We start from the raw sequence: 23,507 nt of genomic DNA, 5'->3' as shown, positions 1-23,507 counted from the left end.
CCTACTCAACTTCAGTTTCACGACTCCCCGTCAAGAAACACCTCCCGTCCACCTCCTCGTTTCAAATTTCGCCTCTTTCAGTAATGGGTTTCTTCAAATTTTCTTCCCTTTTGTTCCTCTCAACTCTTAAAAAACTCTTCTAACCAAAGCCTCTCCTTCTAACAAAAATAAGCCTAGTGATTTGCCCACCTTAACCTCCCTATCTATCAAATTCTCTATCTCTATACTCCCTTGCTTCATCCCCTGCCCCTCTGAAGGCGCCTCACAAGATCTTTCTTCAACTTCACTACCACCCTCCCTAATCTTCTCCTCTGAAACTCCACTTGACACCACTTCCCCTGCAGGTGCATTCACCGCCTGCTTATTCTTACCACTGCAATCTAGCTGTCCAACCTCCTCTTCGGTCTGAGCCCCAAGCCCCATGTCTAGAAACTTTTTGTTTTTCTCCCCTTCCCCTATGCACTCTTTTGTACTTGTTAGTTAGTGCCCACACCAACTAGACCGTCTTTTAGCCGCGAGAAAACCTTAGTAACATCCATGGTGCGCGATTTATTCGAGCTCCTATGAGTCTTTGCAGCGCAGGATAATTGGTGCTTTTTTGTTTTCTTTGAACCTAGCGGCTGATAGGGGCTCGAATAAAGAGACAACAGGTTTTGCACCCTCATCCACTTTTCGAGACTTGGACCCACCTATTGTAATAAGAAAGGGTAAAAGAAAATGTACAACCCATTGTATCTTTAAACACCTTTCTTATATCCTTTTTTAACCATCCTATTATTCCTTTCTAGCCTTTGTTTCTTCCTAGCCTATACCTAAATCCGTTTCAAAAGCATTAGCCAAACTAGAATGGAGGGGTGTTATGAAAACTGAAATAGAAGCATTACATAAGAACGACACCTAGGATATTGTTGAGTTGCTTGAGGGGAAGGAACCAGTTATATGTAAGTAGGTTTATACTTTCAAATATCATGCCAATGGTTCTATTGAAACGGTTTATGGCTAGCTTGGTGGCAAAGGGATACACACAAATGTTTGGAGTGGACTACTTCGGTATGGGTTCTCTTCTCCTTAGTAGCATGCTTTGATTGTGCTCTCTATTAGTTTAATGTGAAGAATACCGTCTTGAATGGGGATCTTCATGAAGAGGTGTATATGTGTCTTCTTGGATGTATGGGAAGGAGATGCAAGAGAAGGTATGCAAATTAAAGAAGTCCCTTTATGGTTTTAAGTATTCTTCTTGGGCATGGTTTAAGAGGTTCCGGAATGTATTAATTCAGTTTGGTTATACTCAGACTTAGTTAGGTCATACCCTCTTTGTTAAGAGGAGAGACACTTTGGTGACATTCCTTATTGTTTCTCTGGATGACATTGTAGTCACTGACAGTGATATTGAGGAAGTGAGCAGACTCAAGGGCGTGAGCAGACTCAAGGGCTTCCTCAATATGAAGTTTGAAAATAAGGACTTAGGTGAATTGAGATATTTCTTGGGAATTAAGGTTTCTTGGTCCAAGGAAGGCATCTTCATTTCCTAATGCAAGATGTTCTTGACCTTCTCACTAGAGAATTTGGTGCTAAACCTATATCTACCCCTATTGATTCAAATCATATGTTCTGTGCCACTGATGATGAATTGCTAGTTGATAGGGGAGTGTTTTAGAGTTAGTTTATGCATTCTCCTTGGGATACACATATGGTTGTTGCCAAACATGGTCACTTGAAAATAGAAGTCTACATAAATGTAGATTGGGATGAGAACATTGTTTCTTGAAGGAGTAAGAAGCAGTTTATAGTGGCTAGACCTTTTTCTGAAGCAGAATATAGGGCTATGGCCCATGGAGTTTTAGAATTATTGTGGATTAGGTCTCTCCTACAAGAATTGGGCTGGGTGCGATCATACCAGCACTAATGCACCGGATCCCATCAGAACTCCGAAGTTAAGCGTGCTTGGGCGAGAGTAGTACTAGGATGGGTGACCTCCTGGGAAGTCCTCGTGTTGCGCCCCAATTTTAGTAATCTTTTATTGATAAAAAAAATTATGATAAACCTATGATGTATTGTGATAATGAAGTGGTCATCAACATTATTCGTAATCCATTTCAACATGATAAGGCAAAGTGTATTGAGGTGGATACACACTTTACACGGGAGAGAGTTGCTTTAGGAGAAGTATGCATTGCCTTTTATTGCATTTGAGGAACAGCTAGTAGATGCCTTAACCAAAGGAGTATCAAAGGCAAAGCTGCAGCGTGGTATTAACAAACCGGGCATGATTGACATCTATGCTCAGCTCGAGAGGGAGTGTAGAAAGATTGGGCGGGATGGGCCTTAATTTGCCTTTTTTTATTGTTTTATCTTTAAATTGTCTTCTCTTATATTGGGCCTTAGGTATATGGGAGACCTTTTATTTCTTTTTATTGCTTATCAAGTCAGCTGCCCATTGGGGGCATTCATGAAATTCCATCTTCAATTAGTATTCAGCATTAATAAAAGAAATTAAACTGATTCCTCTGATTCATCCTGGTCACCGGGCAATCTCCAAGATCAAAAAACACCTTGGGCAGCAACTGAACTCTCCAATTATCTCCAAGAATCAAGCTACAAGAGATGTAAACTCCAGCCCTAGGAAAGTCTCATGCAGCTGGCTGGATCAAGTCCACATGGGAATGCTATTTGATCATATACCTGCTCTGATACCAACTTTGCTGAAACAGCTCATAAACAAACTAGGTTTTACTGAGAAATCAGCAAAGAAAAAGAAGGAAAAGAAGGAAGAGCAGTAGAGAAGAAGAAGAGAGGACACAGAGAGAAACAAATAAAAGGGGTGCAGAATCTTGTGGTTCTACCACCCTACTAATTGCTATTTATATGTGAGCAAAATAAAAAAAAATATTACAGCGACTATAATAATACCCCTTCCACCTATAAGTGAAAGAAAAAACAATAACAGTAGCAGCAATTCAGCAATCAGCAATAAGAAATCTTTTCTATTTCATATTCTCCAGGTGGAAGTACTCAGAGTTTTTCTTTACAATTTGCTTTAATTAGGTGGTTTCAGATTGAGCTTGCAAGAGATATGGGTTACGCTGCTGCAAGATTTGGACATGTGATGTTTCCTGAGAATGTTTATGAACCGGCCTTACTATGTGCAGAACTTTTGCTTGAAGGTGTGGGGAAAGGTTAGTTATTTCAAATTTTCTTTGCATTCTCAATTTCTACCACTTATTTTGTCAAACTGAAATGTGTGATCATTACTTCTTTGTGATTGACTTCACATCTCATTTTACCTCAAGTAGTTTGTACAGAAAAGACAGTGATATCATTAGATGTTTATGATGCAGGTTGGGCTTCTCGAGCTTTCTTTTCTGACAATGGATCAACAGCAATTGAAATTGCTCTAAAGATGGCATTCCGCAAATTCTCACATGATCATGGGATCCTTCTGGACTCTGTTACAGGAAACTTGGTTGAAAGATCTCTTGTGTTCAAGGTAGGTGTTATTCATTGGAGGTTATATTACATTTAGAACAGAAAAATTTGAACCCATGGATCCGATTCTTGTAATGAAAGCCTCAGAAGTAAGACTTTGGTGCACATTTGCTATTAAAAGTTTACATCACTGAAGAATTTCTACATGCAAAGAAAAGTAGCATCTAGGCATTTTGTAAATCATATTAATATTGCCATTTCTAAATACATTAAATTTATGATAACAATGCGACTTATGCACAATTTGATGCGTAGTTTAATGTATTACATGTGTTTGAGTTGATATATTGTATGAAGGCAATGCTGCAAACTTCAGTTTTGGTTTAAACTTTGTCCGATGGAAATGCAATTCATTTGTGGAATTTTATGGAAGCCCACAAAAAACACTGGAAAATCTATGGAAGTTAAGGAATATTATTTATTTTGAAGAGTAAAGAAAAAATTTATTAAATAAAAAGAAAGATACTACTTTAGTAGGTGTTAAGGTAACATCCGAACAACTGAAGCTATGAAAACATGTTTTCATTGCAGGCTGGGATCTCAAGAACACCCCAGAAATTTTCTTCTAGATCTGCACTATTAAATTGCTCAAACTGTGGTAGAATCGAGACCCAGCTTGAAACAAGCTTTCCTACTGAGGCACCACAGCTTCAATGCCTTTGGACTTGTCTTCGAATAGCCATTTGTTTCTTTCCTTCCATAATGTCTAGTATATTGCAAAAGGGATGCAGCTCCACAAAATTTTTGTTTTCCTGCTTCCTTTAAACCAATGTTTTAAAATGTGGACGCTTTTATATATTTGAAAATGTTTTAAAATGGAACAAGCTCTTACATACTTCAAAATGTTTTATATGTTTGATTTTATTTTTAAATTCTCATTTGAATACGCTTTACATGTTATGTTTATGTATTTTAATTTTAGGTAATAGGCTTTTTAAAACATTTTTTTTAAATTTAAGTTCATATTTTTTAGTAATATATGTTCAATACTTTTTGATGTTTTTGAATTTTTTGAATTCCTGACATTTTTTTTTTTATTTTTTAGCTTTTTTTTTTTGTATTTCTGCGGCTTGCTTCTAAAAGCGTGCACCTCACCTTGTGCCTTGCTTCAAAAAGGCGACCTTGGTAGTCTTTATAAAGGCCTTGTTTGCACGTCTTTCTGCGCGGGCAGTTGGCTGTTTAGAAGCCCGGAAGCCCGCGTTTTTATCTTTTCCTGTTTGGTTGGGGGAAGATCTAGCTGCTGAAAGACTGCGCCCAAAAAGACACAACGATCTTGATTCGAGCTTATTTCAGGAAGCTAGAAATGGAGCTTCTCACCTTTTTTCATCTCATCTTTGTGCGAAAAGATGCGCCTCCAACCAAACGGTCCATGGGCTACCAAGATCTTTATGTAAAAGCTCACTTATGTCTTTTGGCTATCAGATCTTCCAGAAGATCTTTCAAAAAAGACTTGCCAAACGACACCAAAATCATTTGAAGGTCCTTTCAGTTAGGCTAAAGCCCCAAATGAATGCATTTAGGATATGAATGCAATTGGGCTTGAGGTGCAAGGTGCAAACCTAGGGAGGCATGCCAAAGGCATTGATGCCTCTTGAGGTTGAGGTGTATGCCTAAAATGCCTTTTGCATGAGGTGTACGTACTATAGGTGTAGTTGTTCAAGACTGCTATCAGTCTTGATCACTAAGAAATTTCAGGTTCGAAGAGAAGAGAAAGTGAAGAAGGAGGAGGAGTGGTGAGAGAGCAGTAGAACACAGTTTTGGGGAGAAGAACAGAATCTCAATATTCTGCCGCCGCCACTTTAATTTAATATTTATATGTTATGCTAGTTACATTGAAAGGACACATCTACCCTTGGTGTTTATATCATAACACAACAATATAAAACTGAAAAGTAAATAACAACTAGAATAACAGAATCATAAATCGACCACAGCCGTGACTAGATACATTCTACCCTACGGACAGAGTGGGACCACAGCTGTGGGGCCGACATCAATGTTCATCAATGTTCTCTACAATAGGTATATGCCTCATGCACCTTATGCATGGTTCATATGGAAAGAAAGAAAGAAAGGAGAAAAAGAAGAAAGAAAGAAAGAAAGGAACGGGAAGGGAAGGGAAGGTAAGGAAAGGAAATGAAAAAGAAAGAAAAGGAAAGGGAAGGGAAGGGAAGAGAAGGGAAAGAAAGTCAGGGCTAGGAATACTGCATTTCAGCTAGTGTTATATATCTTCATTCTTCTTAATAAAGGGCTTCTTTCATCATAAAAACAATAAAAAAAGATGTAATTATGAAGTCAGGGCTAGGAACACTGCATTTCAGCTGTTGTGATTATGAAATTTACCATGTATCTTCATGTCAATTAAATGTCAACAATTTAGTAATGGAGGTTATGCTGATTGTTATTTTCTTTGATTCAGGTTCTTGCTCTCAATGGTTCTTACCATGGTGATACTTTGGGTGCTATGGAAGCACAGGCACCATCTTCATATACGGGTTTCCTTCAGCAACCATGGTATGAATTCATAGTTAATTTGGTACTTCGAATCCTTTTTAATGGTTGATTATTGAAAATTCTATCCTTTTGGTTTAAGTTCTAGTTTTTTTTTAACCGTTTGATTGGTAACTGTTGTAAGAATGGGGCCTTGCCAAAGGCTATAGCCAGTAAACCGTGTGGATTCCATAATTTCACAGCAACAAACCTGCAAGTTCAATAAGCTATTTCGTGAATTTTGGGATCAAACCGATAAGAATCTGACAACATTTTTGGTAACCATAGATAAATTGAAATACAATAGGATGAAAGAGTTATTAACACGTGTGATTGCGGGAAGGGAATGCTGTGACTGCAAAGAAAGGACACATGATATAGCGTGGAAAAGGGGATTCGACATGAAAACTTAGTGTGTGTGATCCCATAAATATTAATAATGGGGAAAAGACAAAAACCAATAAAGTAAAGATATGCAAGGGATCACTACTTGTTCTCTCTGTCCACTTTTGGATGGAAGCTTTTCAGTTTGTAGTCTGAGGGGAGATTCTTGGGGTCTTCCTACTTACGATTCCAACTTTCAAACATAGACAGCCCAGCTCAGCCTGTTGTCTCACATCAAGAATCTCTGGTTCATTTTTTTATCTTCAAGAACAGTAGCAATGGTACGACAGTGGACTCAAGTAGCAGATGAACTGGTGGCGGAAGAACAATTGGCTAAGTACTTGTCTCACTTTACAGAAGTAGTCCAAGAAGGTGGTGGAGAATATGCTGATCTTGAAAATGGTCCACAAGGTGTCTGGATTAATGGATCAGCAAGATCGAGCTGAAGAAAAGCTAGATTTAATTCAACAACAAAAAGAGATGATGATATACTTTGACAACTGCAACAGGGGTAGTGTGTGGCAGTATCTCCTCCAATCTAGCCAGATTCAATCATCATGGAGTCAGCAAATTCTCAATTTAGCCTAACTTGTAGCGGTGGTCAATGGAACCCCGCCTCAGCCTTAGAACATCAGTTTTCCTTCACTAGCACAAAACCAAATCCAGCTGGAGGTATCTTATTGGTTGTTGGTGGAAATTTTTTCAAATTGAGAGAGCAAGTTTATACTAGAAACCCTATTCAGTAACTATAGCACAAAAACCTTGCCCACAAGGGTACACAATGCCTCAGCAATGGTACTTGTATGATGGTCAGAGTGGCAGTGCGAGAGAGCATATCATCCAATTTGAAGATGTGTTAGGTTCCTATGCTTCCGAAAGAGATCTAAAGGTCTGAGAGTTTTGAAAGACCTTGACAGTGTGATCCTATACCTGGTTCATGAATCTGGCCCTGAGGAACATTAGATCCAGGGAAAAATTATTGGAGTTCTTAAGCACATCATGTAGTGAAGGATGACAATGGAAGTTCTCCATGTTGCTTCTCAAAAACTGCAGATGATCTTGTAGAGTATGTCTTGAAATTAATGTTAGACAGTTTTGTATGCCCTTAGCTTCAATCAAAATTGATGTACTTTATGAGTTTATTGTAGATGAATAAAAGTACATATTTGATTCATGTTCCCTTGGTATGTTTCTGTGTAATACCCTTAAACTGGACACTTATTGAGACTCGTGTTAGTTTAGAATGTTCACAGCCAGTGGGTTGGTCTGGGGAGACCTATCCTGACAAGGCTGACACTGTGGTGCCACCAAGTCGGTTGGGGTGGCTTGTCTCAGCTATCGGGGTGAGACCCTAGGCACATACAGTGTGGGATTAATTGAATCTTTGAACTGGACTAGATTTCCAGTTTTGCCCTGGACCTTGGAGATTGATGGGCAAAACTGGAAAGTTACACCCGACCCCTAGACTCGATTATGATACTGCACTAGGTGTCGGATCAGGCTGTCTTTGATGTACCAATTAGTGAGATCCTTAGCGGGGGTCAAAACCTGGGTATGTTGGGACAATCCGAGAATTCATCTAAGTGGGTGATCATAGTGACAGGATCAGCCCCTTTGTCGGACAAAGGTAATGATCGGGGATGCACTCTCGCTGTTGGAAACCAAGACTGCCGGCAGCCGATTTCAACCGTTGAAATTTGTTTTGCAAAGTATATTTTATATGAGATATAAAAGTATATACATTATGGTTTCTAAAATGTTTGCAAAAAGGTTTTAATTCCCGGGATCCATATAAGTGGAGAGTGCAACACTGTTCCTTGCAGCCAAGGGAGAGATCCTCTCTTGTCGGGCAGTGTATGATCATTATGGGCTGAGAGGTTAAGTGTAAGACCATTGAGGATAATATCTGATGGGCTAATCTTGCATCTGCCCACAGTCCCTGGGTGTTACAAGGTGGCTTGGCCCAGGGACCACTTAGGGTAAGTGTTGGGCACATAGAGCCCATTTGATGGGTTTCAGGGGGTGCACTGTCTTAACAGTGTATTCGACCAGGCCTTGTAACAAAGGCTGGGCCGAACCCATGTGGCTGATGTGTAGATCAATGCTTGGGTCCCACGCTATACAAGGAAGCCCAACTGGGCAGCAGTTAGGAAGGTTAAGTGAGCACATAAGCTTAATGGGCCTAAAGCCCATTTCGAATTGGCCTATTTATTTAGTTAATTAAAGGGGCGAATTCTGAGATGGATTAGCAGTTAGGATAGGGTCTTAATCCTATTCACTCAGAGAATCCAGATCTGAATGTGATTCAGATCTAGAAACCTCCTAATGAGATTAGGATAAAGCTAATCTAATCTGCAGATAAGATAAGGGTTTATCCTTATCACTAGAAGAGAAGGCTGATCCAAATATGATTTGGATAAGCACCTCCTAATGGGATTAGGAGCTGATCTTTTAAGTTAACAAAAGAAGGAGGGGGCGGCAGCCTTGAGTGAGACCAAGAAACACATCAGATCCTCTTTAGTGCTGAAATCAAGAAGAGAGAATTCTGCAGCCTGCGAATACTCTCTTGCCGCCTCCCTGCTCTAGCCGCCCTGTTTGCCAATTCGATCTCCAGCTGTGGGAGAAGTCAAGATTGGATCTTGACATCAGTTCTTTGAGAAAGGATTGAAAAGGAAGCTGTGCTCACGTTCCATCCTACTGTTTCTTGCGAAGGACAGAGTTCTTGGGGAAGAACACTGCTGATTCTGCTCCATCCTGCACTGCGCCATCTTCAGTGGGAGCAGTCTTTGGATCCTTCCTTGGGCGTGAACACCTTCGTTGGGAGATATTACTTCTCCGTATCAGGTATCATTCTCTCCCATTTCTTTTGGTTCAGATCTGGTTCAGTTTAAGGTTCAAGATTGATCCTTGAAAATATGATTTTCTAAATAGGGAATGTGATTCCCAGTTGAAGGGAGAGAAAAATTTTTGAAATTCGCCCCCTTATTCCGCAATTTTTGGGCGTCCATGGGATGGATCTCTCAACCCTTCAATTAAAGCGGGCCATACAACATGTGTATGATGAATATGTCAAAGAAAAGGACTTTGTGGATGAATGTTTTCAAGGTATGCATCCAAGATGTAGATCAGTGTTGGAGAACCTTGAGATTCAAGATTTACTAGACTGGGAATGCACAAAAAGGACACATCCATCAGGTGACCGGACTTGGACAGGTAGTGGCAAGGGGGTTCACCACCAGTTGCAAACAACAAGGAAAAAGAAGTGCATCACCCCTCTCACCTAGTGAAAGATTGAGCGACCACCACCACTGCACGTGTCTAACCCAAAACAAGACAGAAACAGACCTCATTGCTGTGAATATCATCAGGCTTCATTGTCTCCAGGAGGAGTAAAAAGCAGTCTCTTTTATTTATTTCAGCATATATAAAGTGATTAGGGATAGAGAGAGATATAATTCAGCTCTCTTCTCCTCCCCTTTTCTTCCACTTTCTTCTTCTTTCTCCTGAACAGCTTCTTCTTCCTTCTTACTTTATTTTTTCTTGTTTTACAATCAAGATATTGTTGGACTGGTTTTCTTTTGTTAAGAAATGTGGGAAGAATGGTAATGATGGATTTCCAAGGTAAAGCAAGAGACATATTAGGTGAGACTTTATTGGGTAAATGGCTTTGAAGATTGTCTTTAGAAGAGTGCAGGTTATGACATAAGGTTATAGTGAGCATTCATGGACTTGTAGGAACAGATTTCCCTTTGGAACATGGCTATGTGCCTCTATCTTAATTTTTATGTTGGAAGATTCGATGTTTTTATTTATTTTTAATGATCGGCAGGGTTCAATATTTTATTATATTTTTATTGATTGAATCAGTGTTTTAAAAGGCATGGGAGGCATACGCCTGGAGGCCTCCAGGCGAGGCACTCCCAAAACGCCCTAAGGCGTATGCCAGAGGCGTTGACATCTCTGAGGCGTACGCCTCAGGTGCAAGAGGCATACGCCTCATGTGCCTCATGCACATCTTATATAAAAAGACAGAAAAAAAAAGAAAAAGGAAAAAAAAGGAAAGGAAAGGAAAGGAAAAGAAAAGAAAGGGAAGGGAAAGAAAAAGAAAGAGAAGAAAAAAAAGAGAAAAGGAAAGAAAAGGAAAGGGAAGAGAAGAAAAGATAAGGGGAAAGAAAGTGGTTTGCTCCCTGCCCCTTTGTCATGCCTCTAGGTAGTGGGACGCCTTGTGTCATGCCTCCACATTTCAAAACATTGGATTCAATGTTTTATTACATTGTGTTTGGGATTACTGGTAGCCTTGGGTTCTTCTTTCTGATGCTTCTGCTTTATGTCCACTTCTTTATGGTCATAAAATCACTTTATCCATGATATCCTAGTGTACTGAAATGCTGTTCGACCTTTTATAAATTATCCCTATGTTTTATTTTTATTTCATTAGGGTTTAAAACTCGGATTTCCTTGTTATGCATTTGACAGATAGATGGTAAGAAGGAAACGATTCAAAACATGCACTGCATTTTCTTTTTTTAATTTCATTCTCTTTTTAGGTATACAGGGAGGGGCCTTTTTCTAGATCCTCCTACATTGTTTATCCGCAATGGGAGTTGGAATACTTCCCTACCTGAAGTGCTACAATCTAAAAGTCTGAAGCTTGAAAATATGAGTAAGTGAAGCACGTTCTCCTTGGCTTGTTGCTCTCATTTTTAACTTCTCTTTGGCTTGTCCTCTTCTGTGTTATCTGAAGCTGGCATTTTCTGCAGTCTTCAATTCATGTGAGGAACTCTTCAATGGGAGCAGGGAAAGTTCTGATCTCGCAAGGAGCTATTCAACATATATAACACAGCAACTGTGTCTATTTTTGGGATCGGAAGATCATATTGGAGCCTTGATTATAGAGCCAGGCAAGATGGTGCATTTTTTTTTTATTTTTTGCTGCTCACCATATTACATTTTTTCCATGACATTTGGAGATAAAAGCCTGTATTTTTATTGCCTTACAGAATTAAATTAATTTTTATCTAGGTTTTCTTTGTTCATTCTATACTGGACTTGGGCATGTATGAATATGAAATCTGTTTATAGCATCAAGAAGATGCACTTGTGCCATGTAGTGCAAGTGGGGATGGGGGGAAGACAGTTGAGAACCATTGTTTACTTCTTCTCATGACATTTTATTATACATAGGTTAAGTCACTTGGCTAATCACAATCACCAACTTATTACTGTATTTGACTGTAGTAATGGAAGAAAATGAACAGACTACACCTTGACTTGCAAGAATGCACCCCACAATTTGGAAGACCCCCCTCCCCCCAAAAGGGGAAGAAAGTGAGTGAAATATAAGTGTAGAGAACATTGATGTGGGCCCCACAGCTGTGGTCCCACTTTGTCCGTAGGGTAGAATGTATCTAGTCACAGCTGTGGTTATTTTACTATTCTGTTAATTCCAGTTTCTGTTCTTGTCCTCAAAACTGTGTTCTATTGCTCTTTCACCACTCTTTCTTCTACTTTTTCTTCACTTTCTCTTCTCATTGAACCTGAAATCTCTTAGTGGTCAAGATTGAATAGCAGTCTTGAAAACCTACAATAGGTATTGATAGCATCAGGTTTACTTTTGGCATGGGTTACCTTGTTTGCACTGAAAAGAAGCATTTTGATTGCACTAGCTGAGCAATAGTTCCTTCTTCCTATGACCTTATGCATATGCAACTTACAACTTATTGTTATTGCTATTTGACTGTCAGGGTAATTAAAGAAAATGAAAAGACTGCACCTTTACTTGCATGAACACACCTTACAACTTGTAGCATCAGGTTGACTATTGGCATGGGTTATCTTGTTTACACCGGAAAAAGCATGTTGATTACACTAACTGAGCAATAACCCCACTTCTTACAATCCTATGCATTTGCAACCTGTATGCACTCACAATCATGAACCAATTATTCACATCTAGATTGATAATTTGAGAGCTTGCTATACCGTGATTTATCCAGCTGTTAAGTCTATTTATTTGTTTATTTATTGTCAGTCATACATGCTGCTGGTGGAATGCATATGGTTGATCCACTTTTTCAGCGAATGCTTGTCAAAGAGTGTCGAAATCGGAAAATTCCTGTCATCTTTGATGAAGTTTTTACAGGTTTTTGGCGTCTTGGTGCTGAGGTGAGCTGCTGATATATGGTGTTACTTATGATTGCTATTCTTTCTTATTATATATTCTCTTGATTCACTGGGGTTATAGTTGTATAATTAATGGGCTTGGATTTTCATTCTCTAGTCTGCAGCAGAACTACTTGGTTGTACACCAGATATAGCCTGCTATGCAAAGCTTATGACTGGTGGGGTTATACCCTTGGCTACCACCTTGGCGACAGAAGCTATCTTTGATGCATTTAAAGGAGATTCCAAGGTATATCCTTATTTGTCTTTGGCATTAGTATGACAATAACGGATCTGTTAGTATCTTTGATAGATCATCCATCAAGTTTCAAGTGGATTTAAATTTTTGTAATCATCAGACTGCCAAATAGTTCATCTTAGGGCAGTTTCTTTGTCATGTACCAGTGTTTTAGAAGGCATGAGAGCCATACACCTGGAGAGTTGACCCCAAAATGCGCTCAGGCATATGCCAGAGGTGTTGATACCTCTGAAGTGTATATTCAGGTGCAAGAGGCTTTGCCTCACATGCCTTTTGCATGAGGCATGGTGCCGGAAGAGTTTTGACCAATTAAAGCATCCCTATGAATTTTGATGAATGCCTCTGATTGGTCATCTCTTTTGATACCAGTTGATTGGCTATATGTTTTTCCAGCATTATGTCTTTCTGGTATCATGGTCAAACCCAAGAAAGTAGAGGAAAAGAAAGGGAAGGGAAAGAGAGAACTAAAGAAAAAGAAGAAAAAAAGAGAAAAGAGAAGGAAGGGATGGCTTATGCCACCTCCTTCCTCATCCCCTCCTCTTAAGCATCTTTGCGCTCAGGAGGTCTATACCTCTTACATTTTGAACAATGCTCATGCCTTCAAGTGGTGGAATGCCTCGGCCTTCAAGTGGTGGAATGCCTTTTGATCATCATCATCATCATCATCATCATCATCATCGTTCAAGTCATCATCATTATCATCCCAAATTTTGGTTATATTGTTATATTCATGTACTTGCTTAATGAATCCTATTTTTCCATTGCATTTTGTTTAAATCCTATCCATTGTTAAATTATTTGTGCTTAAACCACTTTTTACTACTTCTACCCACATCCTTTTTGGTCTAGCCCTAGCCATTTTAGCCTCTTCAATTTGCAACAAATCACTACCTACAAGTGTTGTTGATGGTCTTCTAAATGTGACCAAACCATCTAAGTCTACATTCTCTCATTTTATCACTTATTGTAGAGAATGCCTACCGATGAGGGGTAATTTGGTCTTCCCAAACAAATAACGACACATGGCCATTATCGACAACGTAGCGCTAAGTCAACAGGTTAGCTTGGAGCACCTCGCATAGACCGACCTCAACCTCGGCAAGGGCGAGCTAGTAGAGCCCTAAGGTTGTTGGCGACCTGAGCAAGGAGTCAATTGAGCTGAGGCGACTCGCGAAGGTGAGCTCGTCTAACTGCACCCACACCCCGTTACCGAGGGTGCACCAATATCATGACCATTGGAGTAGCTCATCGTATCGTGCGCCACAATCTAAGCGAACGAACTATAACTGCTGCACAGATCTTGTAACTGACACATTAATACGCCTTGTATTGTGGAAACATCTCCGCTAGTAGCTCAGGAACGTTGCCAAAGCATCCTGAGCCCCTGATGACTATAAAAGGAGCCCATAATTCACTTGGGGAGGTACGCACACTTATACTCCCAAGCTCTCTCACACTCTCAGAGAAATCCCCATTCACCTACTGACTTAAGCATCGGAGTGCCCTCCCCGGGTAAAAACTACCCGGGCACTCTCATCTTTCTTCTCTTGCAGCTTGCTTTAGCTCGGACATCCAGACATTAGCTCGACATAGCCAGATTGACATCTAGTCAAAGTCTGATTCACGGTACACGAGTGAGCGTCCAGATTGCGTGACTTCAATTGGTACCATTTGTGGGATCCACAACAAAAAGCTAAGTTCCCTTTTCTTACTTTCAGAAATTCAGCAATGACATCCTCGAACAATCCCCCTGCCCACGACAACAACATCAATGGCCAAATCCCTACTGTTATCATTGGTTAGATTAATTTTCCCTTACACACAACTGGGCGACTGGACAATGTGAACGCACCTCACCTTGCGGTTGAGCCCACAACAGCTCTCGTAGTGGTTTATGTGCACCGGTTCAACGATATAGTACAGTGCGTGCAAGGGATGACTGAACAACTACAATCTTGGGAGAATAGGTTTGCCTTTATAGCAGGGGGCAACAACAACAACAACGATTTCCGCAGGTACCCCTTCAACAAGTACCTTGGAACAGTCAACAAGCACCTCGAAACAGTCAACAAGTACCTCTTCAGCAGGTACCTCTACAGAATGCCGGTTTGAACCAGGCCGACCAGGAAGATCCAATCCCTTTGCGAGTTTGCAGCCAGATTCAAGTCCCCATTAGAGATGACAACCAAAATCGCTTTGATGACGCAACCCATGATAATCAGCACTCGGTGGAAGGTCGAGATGAGGTTCCCACCAGGATTGACGTCGCCAGTTTGATTGAAGGTGTTGAGAAGAGACACAAGAGGCGAACACACCGCGCTAGGAAGAAAAGCCAGCTTGCCTTGGTAGGAAGTGAAGTCTAGAAGGGAGGAGACAATGTAGCCACCCGTAGGATGGTTTCCCTCTCCGAACCACCTCGCCTAACTCGGGAAACTCCATTGGCCCCTGAAATCCTTGAGGCCCCAAGGCCAAAGAACCTCAGGGCACCGACCCTTGAATCTTACAAAGGCAAGACAGATCCGGTCGAACACACCAATAACTTCTAGGCTCTCATGCTACTCCATGGAGAAAACGACGTAAGTATGTGCATAGCTTTTCTGACAACCTTAAAGGAAGAAGCTTGGCTCTGGTACTCCAGACTAGCCCCCGGTTCCATCAAGAACTAGGACCAGTTCGCCCAACTGTTCATCAATCAGTTCGCCACAAGCAAGAGGCACTCCAAGTTGGCAACCTGTTTACTAAATGTGATCCAAAAACCGAATGAGACGCTAAGGGACTATATTAGAAGAATTAACATGGAGCGCCTTTAGATCCTGGACTTGGAGCCCGCCGTACAACTTATTGAAGCTAAGAATGGGGTACAACACCCTGAACTAAAGTGGTAGATATAATTGCGCCCTCCAGCCACCATGGAAGAAGTTTTCGACATAGCACACCAGTTCATCAAAGCCGAGGAGGCAGTGGGTTCGAAGTCCGACCTGCTTGGAAAAAGAAAGTGAGCAGAGGAAGAAGTGAGTAGCAGTAAGACCAAGCGAAGAAGCAAATACCCCAAGAGGAGCAAATTGCCGAAAGGCAGGCGTAGTAGCTCGCCGTGCAGGAGGAGCAAGTTGCTAGCCAGAGATTCAAACAAGCGGTCAACGACACCACCTGTGTACACTTGGACCTTCACCCCCTTGAACACTAAAAGGAAGGAGATTTTAATGCAGATCAAGTCAAATGGTTATGTGAAATGGCCACCCAAGATGAGGGGGGACCCTACTACTAGGAACCCAATTGTCACTTTTACAAGGATGTGGGTCATGATACGGAGCATTGCTAGAACTTGAAGAATGAGATAGAAGATCTCATTAAGAGAGGATATCTGAGACAATTCATCAAAGACGAGCGGCGACCTGAGGAAGGGACAAGTAGAGAAGAACCTCAGGCCAACAGAGAGTAGGAGCCAGCTCCCCGAAATCAGTAGCAACCAGAAAGACAGGTCCGAGGGAACATAAACATGATTACTAGAGGTTCGATTATCGCTCTCTGTACTACTTCAGCAAGCAAGAATTCGGTCAGGGAGTTGGAACAGGAAGACAGTAACCCATCGAAGCGACCTCGAGAAGAAGTGATCTATTTCACTGAAGATGACATGCATGGGATCCAGTACCCACATGATGATGCTCTAGTAATCAAACTATTGATCAACGATTTCAAGGTAAAGGGAATCCTGGTTGGCTTCGATAGCTCGACTGACATTTTATTTTTGGAAGCTTTCAAGCGTATGGAGCTTGGCAAGACAGATTTACAGCCTGCTGATGTCCCACTAGTAGGTTTCAGCGGTGAGGTAGTCCGCCCCGTTGGCAAGATAAGAGTGTCGGTCGAGGCGGGCTCACCTCCTCCCACTCTACGTTTCGAACATGACTTTCTAGTAGTTGCCACCTCATCTCCCTATAATGCAATACTGGGGCGACCTATCTTACACACTCTCCGAGTTGTCGTTTCAACGTACCACCTGGCATTAAAATTCCCTATAGAAATTGGAATAGGCTTGCTGTGTGGTGGTCAGTTAGAATCACGAAAATGCTACGTAGCAGCCTTAAAAGCAAAAGGCAAGATAGCCACTGACATAGATTTGGAGCCACCTCTAGAGAATATTGAGGAGAGAGCTTGTCCAGTAGAAGAGATTGTTACGGTCCCTTTCTCCAAGATAGAACCTGGAAAAAACACTGCAAATTGGAGCTCGCCTAACAGAGCCTATGCGCTCTAAACTAGTAGGTTCTCTATTAAATAATTTAGATGTATTTGCCTAGTCGGTTGCAGAAATGCCCGGCATAGACCATGAGCTCATAACTCACAGGCTTAATGTTGACCTTACGGTTAGACCCATCCGGCAGAGGAAGAGAAACTTCACCTTAGAAAGGTGGCAAATAGTAGATGAAGCGGTGGAAAAGCTGCTAACAGTGGACTTCGTGAAGGAAGTCCAGTACCCGAGCTGGATAGCGAATCCGGTTCTGGTAAAGAAGGCCAATGACAAGTGGTGTATGTGCGTAGATTATACGGACCTGAACTGAGCTTGCTCGAAAGACAGCTTTCCCCTACCCCGCATAGATCGCCTGGTGGACGTGACCTTAGGGTATGAGCTCCTGAGCTTTATAGATGCCTATTCCGGCTATAATCAGATCCTGATGGACCCTGAAGACCAAGAAAATATGGACTTTGGAATTGAGATGGGCCTGTACTGTTATAAGGTCATGTGTTGATTTTTATGGGAAAAAGGAAACTCATGATTTTTTTCATACAAGGAAAGAACCATTAAAAACTTGCTAGAGCTGATACACTTAAGGGTGGCCCATTGGTTGAAATCTTTGGAACTTTTCACAGATAGCTAACTCTATGAGAAATTGGAAAGAGATAGCTAACTCTGCCCAGATTAAGAGGACTCCCAGCCACTCTTGGACCTCTCCACCCTTTGGATTCATAAAACTGAACTTTGATGGTAGTAGCATAAGGAATCTAGGGCCTTTCGGGATTGGGGGAGTGTTTAGGAATGTGAAAGGTATTATTCTTGCCATGTTTTCAGGCCCAATTGGAGAAGGTGACTCTCTTAGGGCTGAGATTTGTGCAGCTCTAGAAGGAAACCAAAGAGCAACAGAGTTGAACATCAGAAAATTGGTCATTGAAGGTGACTCGGAGGTGGTGGTTAGATGGCTAAAGGAAGACAACAGTGGTATGGGGAGCTACAATAATGAAAAGAAAAAATTCAAATGGCTTACTAGGGGCGTTGAGATGAAGTACAGTTAGGTGAAGAGAACTGCTAACTCAATTGCTGATGGGTTAGCCAAGCAGGGGGTGAATAGGGATTCTTTGTTTTGGGCTAATTTCTAATTCCCCTTTCATTGTAATGTGCTGGTGGGGAGTTAAGATGTTTTACCTCCCCCATTCCCATCCCTCTTGTAATTATAGTTTCATATCTTTAATAAAGCTTATTGTTATTAATCAAGAACAAACCTTTATGTATTTTTAAGAAAACAATCAGTTGTGATCTGAATCGGTTTGGAACAAGCAAGAACCAGAACTAACCCAATTATTAATTGGGACAAAATCACAGAACCTGAACCGATATAATTGGTTCGGTTTGATAAGGTGGAACCAACTTATTGATAGCCTAGCTTCAGGTGCTCTAACATTAGTTGTTGAACCCTCGTACATGTCCTTAATTTTTTCTATGTAACCATTTGGGACCCTTTCTTTTCTAAGACCCACCATATATCCCTCTATGAATTCTATCTTAAGTTTTTTTCTAGATCAATGAACACCATATGTAGATCTCTCTTTTTAACTCTAAATTCTATCAATTGTCTCAAAAGAATGATGGCTTCCATGGTTGATCTCCCTGGCATAAATCCAAATTGGTTCTCCGCAGTACTTGTTTCATGTCATAATTTTTGCTTATTTATGTTAAGGTTTATCCTTTTTTATGAAGAAGAGTTCTTAAATATATCTTGCATCAAGTACCATTTCTAACAAATGCTCTCTATAAATTCGTACTTTTTTTTTTGTTTAAATTATCTTGTGTTTGTAATTGAGTTAGCATTTTCTATTGCTTGATGGTTTTTTTGATTGAAAAATAATCAAGGATTTATTGAAAGAGAAGAGCGGAAGAGAACACTATAAATACTGGCAATAAGAAAACAAAAGGAACTGGTGGCCAAGCCTTGGGAGATGACAAATCACCCTTCTCAAAGTTCTTGCATCCAGAGTGAAGCCTTTGAAATTCCTGGGATCAACCAACCCCCCTTCTACCACCCATGATCACTTGAGAGCCACCCCACAACTTTAACGAGTTTGAACATGAAGGAGTACATCAAACTCTGTCCCTGGGTTGCCAAAATCACAGATTGATAGTATAACTGTACCAATACAACTCTGGCCTGAATCCTGATAAATGAAGGATGACCATACTTCCATGATCTCTTGAAATTCCACTGGTTCTAAATGATAATCATATTCCCTAGGGAGCTGCCCATTAAAATTGTTTCAACGGTTCTTTCCAAGTCTGTTGGTGGGGGCGAGGGCCTGCACAGTTATTTAGTGATAGACCAAAAACTTGCAATAGAATGCAGTCTCCAGTTGCACCTTTGTTTTGAAAATCAATGTAAAATTGTAAACCATCTAAAGCCCATCCCCTATCATAAATGGGCTGATTTGAGGGTGATAAGATAAAAAAAATCATAATGGAATGAGTTCTATAACAAAGAACATAGTATTCCTTGCCTCCCAAGTATCATATAAAATAGCAAGGGATGCCAAAATGATTTTCCCTCCCTTACTGGATGGTGATAAATAGCCAAATACCTGTTCATGCCCAACTTTTTTGGTGTTAGAAAAACATATTTAAAAAAAAAAAAAGAAAACCGTATAGCTTTAAAGCATTGACAACTTTTTTGGTTTTAGAAAAACCATATTATGGAAAAGACTTATCAGGCACCTATGGTACCCAAATACCTGTTCATGCCCAACTTTTTTGGTGTTAGAAATTAGAAAAAACATATTAGGAAAAAAAATTATTTCTTTAAAGCATTGACAACTTTTTTGGTGTTAGAAAAACCATATTATGGAAAAGGAGTTTTGTCCATTTTTCCTGTATCTGCATCCATGACAGTACCCTTATCTGGGCATCATAGTCAGGCATAGACACCAATGAATGCTAATAGAGGCATATGCTCATAGCAAAATCACAGTAGTTAAAGAGGTGGTTAACTTACCTTACGCCAAGCACAAGATGCATATGAACAGGGAAGCTTATTGTTCTTGCATTTCTGATGGAACACATTTTAGCAGCCGACCATCATGTACACTCTTCCAGCATAAAAGCCCTAATTTTTGGTAGAACAGGGCTTTTCAAGTTCATCTCGAAAGAAAATTCTGGGGGCATAAGCATGGACATAAATAATCTAGAAGAAAGGAGCAAGAAAATAATATTTGAAAATAGTTAGAAGATTTCCTTACCTCAGAAATTTCAGAAAATGCAATTAAAAAAAGTGCAAGTCACATAATCTGCCTGTTTTGAGTTGCATATTTTTGCATGGTATGTAAGCATTCTATGTAAATGAGCATAGCTGGTTTACAATACTCTCTCTCTCTCTCACAGAAAGGAAATGATTATTTTCTCCTTTGTTTTGGTTTAGCTCATGGCTCTTCTGCATGGGCATTCTTACAGTGCACATGCAATGGGCTGCACAGCTGCTACGAAAGCCATAAGATGGTTTAAAGATCCCCAGACAAACTCAAATATCATTGCAGGAGGAAGGCGGCTTAGAGAGGTATGAATTATGCAGAAACTTTTGTTTCATATGTTGTTTTCATGTTGCTGGATGCTCTCCCAACTACTAAACAATCAAGGCAAGAGGGCTTATATGTGAAGTTTGTCTTAGTCCCATCTCCTATGATTTATATTGTTTCAACAGAAGGAAAAAAATCTATCCAGAGTCAGACTACAAAGTCCGTTTTTTATTTCAAATAGAAGAATGAGGATTTAATTGTTGTTGACCATTAATTGCATTTTTGTTCACTGAAATATTCTTTAGAGAGATTGCATGCTAAAAATTATTTCTAGTTTGTTAACCATCATAAATTGAAGTTGCATTTTCATATATAATTCTACATTATATCTGGTTATGATGATACTACATCTTTTAAAGTTTTAATACTACAACCAGAGACATTTTCCTTCTATATTTCTTTATTGTAGAAACTATTAAATTTCTAATTCCTTATTATCATGCATAATTTTTTTCTAATTTTTGAGGGAAAAATGCCAATCTGCTTTCAGTGGCATGAACAATTTGTTTCAACTTATTCTCATCAAACATTATCTATCAGGCTTAGAGTCATTGCTCATGAGCTCTTCCTCTATCTGTTTATGACGTATACTTGCAGTTATGGGATGCAAAGCTTGTACACCAGATATCATTACATCCAGCAGTGCAGAGGGTGGTGACATTAGGAACACTTTTTGCTCTAGAATTATGTGCAGAAGGCCATGATGCTGGGTACTATCTCATTATCTTCTATTCCTTTCTGAGTTCAATTGTTGACACTTAGCGGTACACCCTGGTTGGCCCTGGGTTGAGCATTTGTTAAATCTTTAAGGGAAATTCTTCAAATTGGTTACCTAATTTACACCTCTATAACCACTGTCTTGAGTAAACATTTAATACATCCTCCTTGGTATGCAATTTTCCCCATTTACGGCTGCAAATGGTATCAGATTTTCCAGAATGAAATTTGTATTCAATCCATTTAAATCCCTATGTAATTGTATTTGTTTCAGTTTAAATATTTATGCTTGTATATTCTTAAAATTTATATCCATTAGTGAAATTGGTTTGAATGTTGTGTTTATACCAAACTGTGATAGGTGATAGGTTCAAGTTTCACTATTCGCACAAGTGATTTTCATTCCATTTTGTTCATGAAATACAATATTAAGGCCATTTTTAGTTCATCTTATTAATAATTTATAATATTTTGATCATTTTCTAATTTAATCTATCTATACTATCACTAGGTGATTGCAATTTGAATTCAATTATAAACAAATCAAATTTGGATTTAGATCTACCTTATATCTGATTCTATTTGATCTTGTTAGCAGACCTTTTATCACTATATTCTGGCTCTTTGATGGGCCATAAATCGTTATTCTTTTGAGTTTTTAATGACAGATGTTAGTTGACTTCAAATATGTTTAACTATCACCACTTATTTTCATAGATGACCTAGTACTTGAGAACGGTACATGTCAATGTTAGCTGGTTGGTATTTCTGGCAAACAAATCCATTTTCCTATTATATTCTTGTATCTTCGTTATCATCATCATAGAAGCCTTATTTTACTGGCTATGAGCTAGAAAATTGGGTTTATTTATTTCTTCCAACAGAATTTTTGACTTTCATGGTGTATCACTTGTCCATAAATCTTAATTTCTGGATTTTATGCAGGTATGGATCATTGTATGCGAGCTCTCTTGTTCGGATGCTTCGTGAAGATGGTGTTTATTTGAGGCCTCTTGGTAATGTTATTTATCTAATGTGTGGTCCATGCACATCTCCTCAAATCTGTAGTCAGCTAATCAGCAAACTTCACAGGAGACTCAATGAATTCAGCCAAGCTAATGCATAAATATCGATCTTGTAAGTAAGTTAGATACTGCGATAATGCTATTCAATGGCTATAAGCCTGTAACATGTAACTACAAACGTTCTGTCATGTACTTTTGATTCTATGGCACCTATTATTTATTTACCATAATTGATAATATATTCATGACAAAAAATGTAAATCTTCAAGATATGACAGGCAGTTGGCTGGTCTCTCCTGATCCGGCTCTTGGGCGCACCGTGCACCTGCATTGTGTTTAGGTTTAGGAGCAAATTTTATAGTGGTTCCTGGTAAACTACTTTTAAAGTGGGTCAAGCCAGGGATAATATTGAGGCCCATCTTGTCGGATATGTATCATATCGGTGTAGGTGATTCACCGATTTGCTACTTTAAGCTTGTATCGATATTTAGAATCTTGTTGGTCTGGAATTTGGACCTCGAGGCCCATCTATAATTGGTGTTTACAGCTGTCATCAAGCTTATAGGGGTGGATTCAAGCTAAGCCGAGTTGAATAGCTAGTTATTTGCGCTTGAGCTTGGCCCGAGTCAAAAGCTCATAAGTTTGAACTCGGCTTGGCTCGAGCTCATCTATAAGTCAAATGCTTTATAAAAGTAAAAGGTTATATATAAAAATGTATTTTTATTTGATATTTAAAAATTAATAATTATAATAATTAGTTATTATTATATATAAAAATAAAAATGTTATATGTATATATGTTTATCTGTATGTATGTATATATGTATGTATATACAAGGTTCAAAATATCGATATGCACAATACGTCAGTATGGACGTATCGGGTGAATCGATACAGCTTTTGATGCATTTTTTTATTTTTTATTTTTTCACAATCGGTTCAGTGGGGCCAGTTTAGGGCTCAACCCCTTGAAACTGATAGACCCCTGATTAGGGGCATACTGAAGGGATCCTAGAACGATACATATCGGCCAATACAGGCCAATACGTGTCAATACTTTATATGTAAACTTGATTAGGCACGTGAGCTTCACAAGCCAAATTATATTAGGCTCAATTAGCAAACGAACTCGCTGTCACCCCTACTTATAACTTTGGCGA

The 23,507-nt window shown here is 39.7% G+C and overlaps 1 protein-coding gene and 1 non-coding gene across 6 annotated transcripts in view; both read left to right on the top strand.

Moving 5' to 3' along the window:
* BIO1 (adenosylmethionine-8-amino-7-oxononanoate transaminase) overlaps positions 1–22,659 on the top strand; it is a 33,804-nt gene extending 11,145 nt beyond the window's left edge. Inside the window, exons 5-14 of one of the 5 annotated variants that reach the window (XR_016103588.1) lie at positions 3,056–3,176; positions 3,339–3,487; positions 5,906–6,000; positions 10,908–11,023; positions 11,121–11,261; positions 12,392–12,525; positions 12,641–12,772; positions 20,484–20,586; positions 21,203–21,315; positions 22,268–22,659. Coding sequence is in view for 4 of the 5 variants with exons in the window: in XM_088959042.1 (XP_088815168.1) it covers positions 3,056–3,176; positions 3,339–3,487; positions 5,906–6,000; positions 10,908–11,023; positions 11,121–11,261; positions 12,392–12,525; positions 12,641–12,772; positions 20,452–20,586; positions 21,203–21,315; positions 22,268–22,448 (1,317 nt within the window). In the remaining variant the exon portion in view is untranslated. Of the gene's footprint in view, positions 1–3,055; positions 3,177–3,338; positions 3,488–5,905; positions 6,001–10,907; positions 11,024–11,120; positions 11,262–12,391; positions 12,526–12,640; positions 12,773–20,451; positions 20,587–21,202; positions 21,316–22,267 lie in introns of all 5 variants that reach the window. The other 4 variants (XM_088959042.1, XM_088959040.1, XM_088959041.1 and 1 more) reach the window with 4 other exon arrangements.
* On the top strand, positions 1,884–2,002 carry LOC148843808 (5S ribosomal RNA). Its single transcript, XR_016104004.1, has one exon. It is a non-coding gene; the product is annotated as a 5S ribosomal RNA (ribosomal RNA).
* Positions 22,660–23,507: the final 848 nt, after the last annotated feature.

Source organism: Nelumbo lutea, chromosome 8, assembly GCF_056320005.1.
Source record: "Nelumbo lutea isolate HS-2025 chromosome 8, American lotus-T2T, whole genome shotgun sequence".
In the NCBI taxonomy this organism is placed as follows: Eukaryota; Viridiplantae; Streptophyta; class Magnoliopsida; order Proteales; family Nelumbonaceae; genus Nelumbo; species Nelumbo lutea.
The sequence above is the reverse complement of the archived record's forward strand: the minus strand, read 5'-3'. Positions and strand labels throughout refer to the sequence as shown.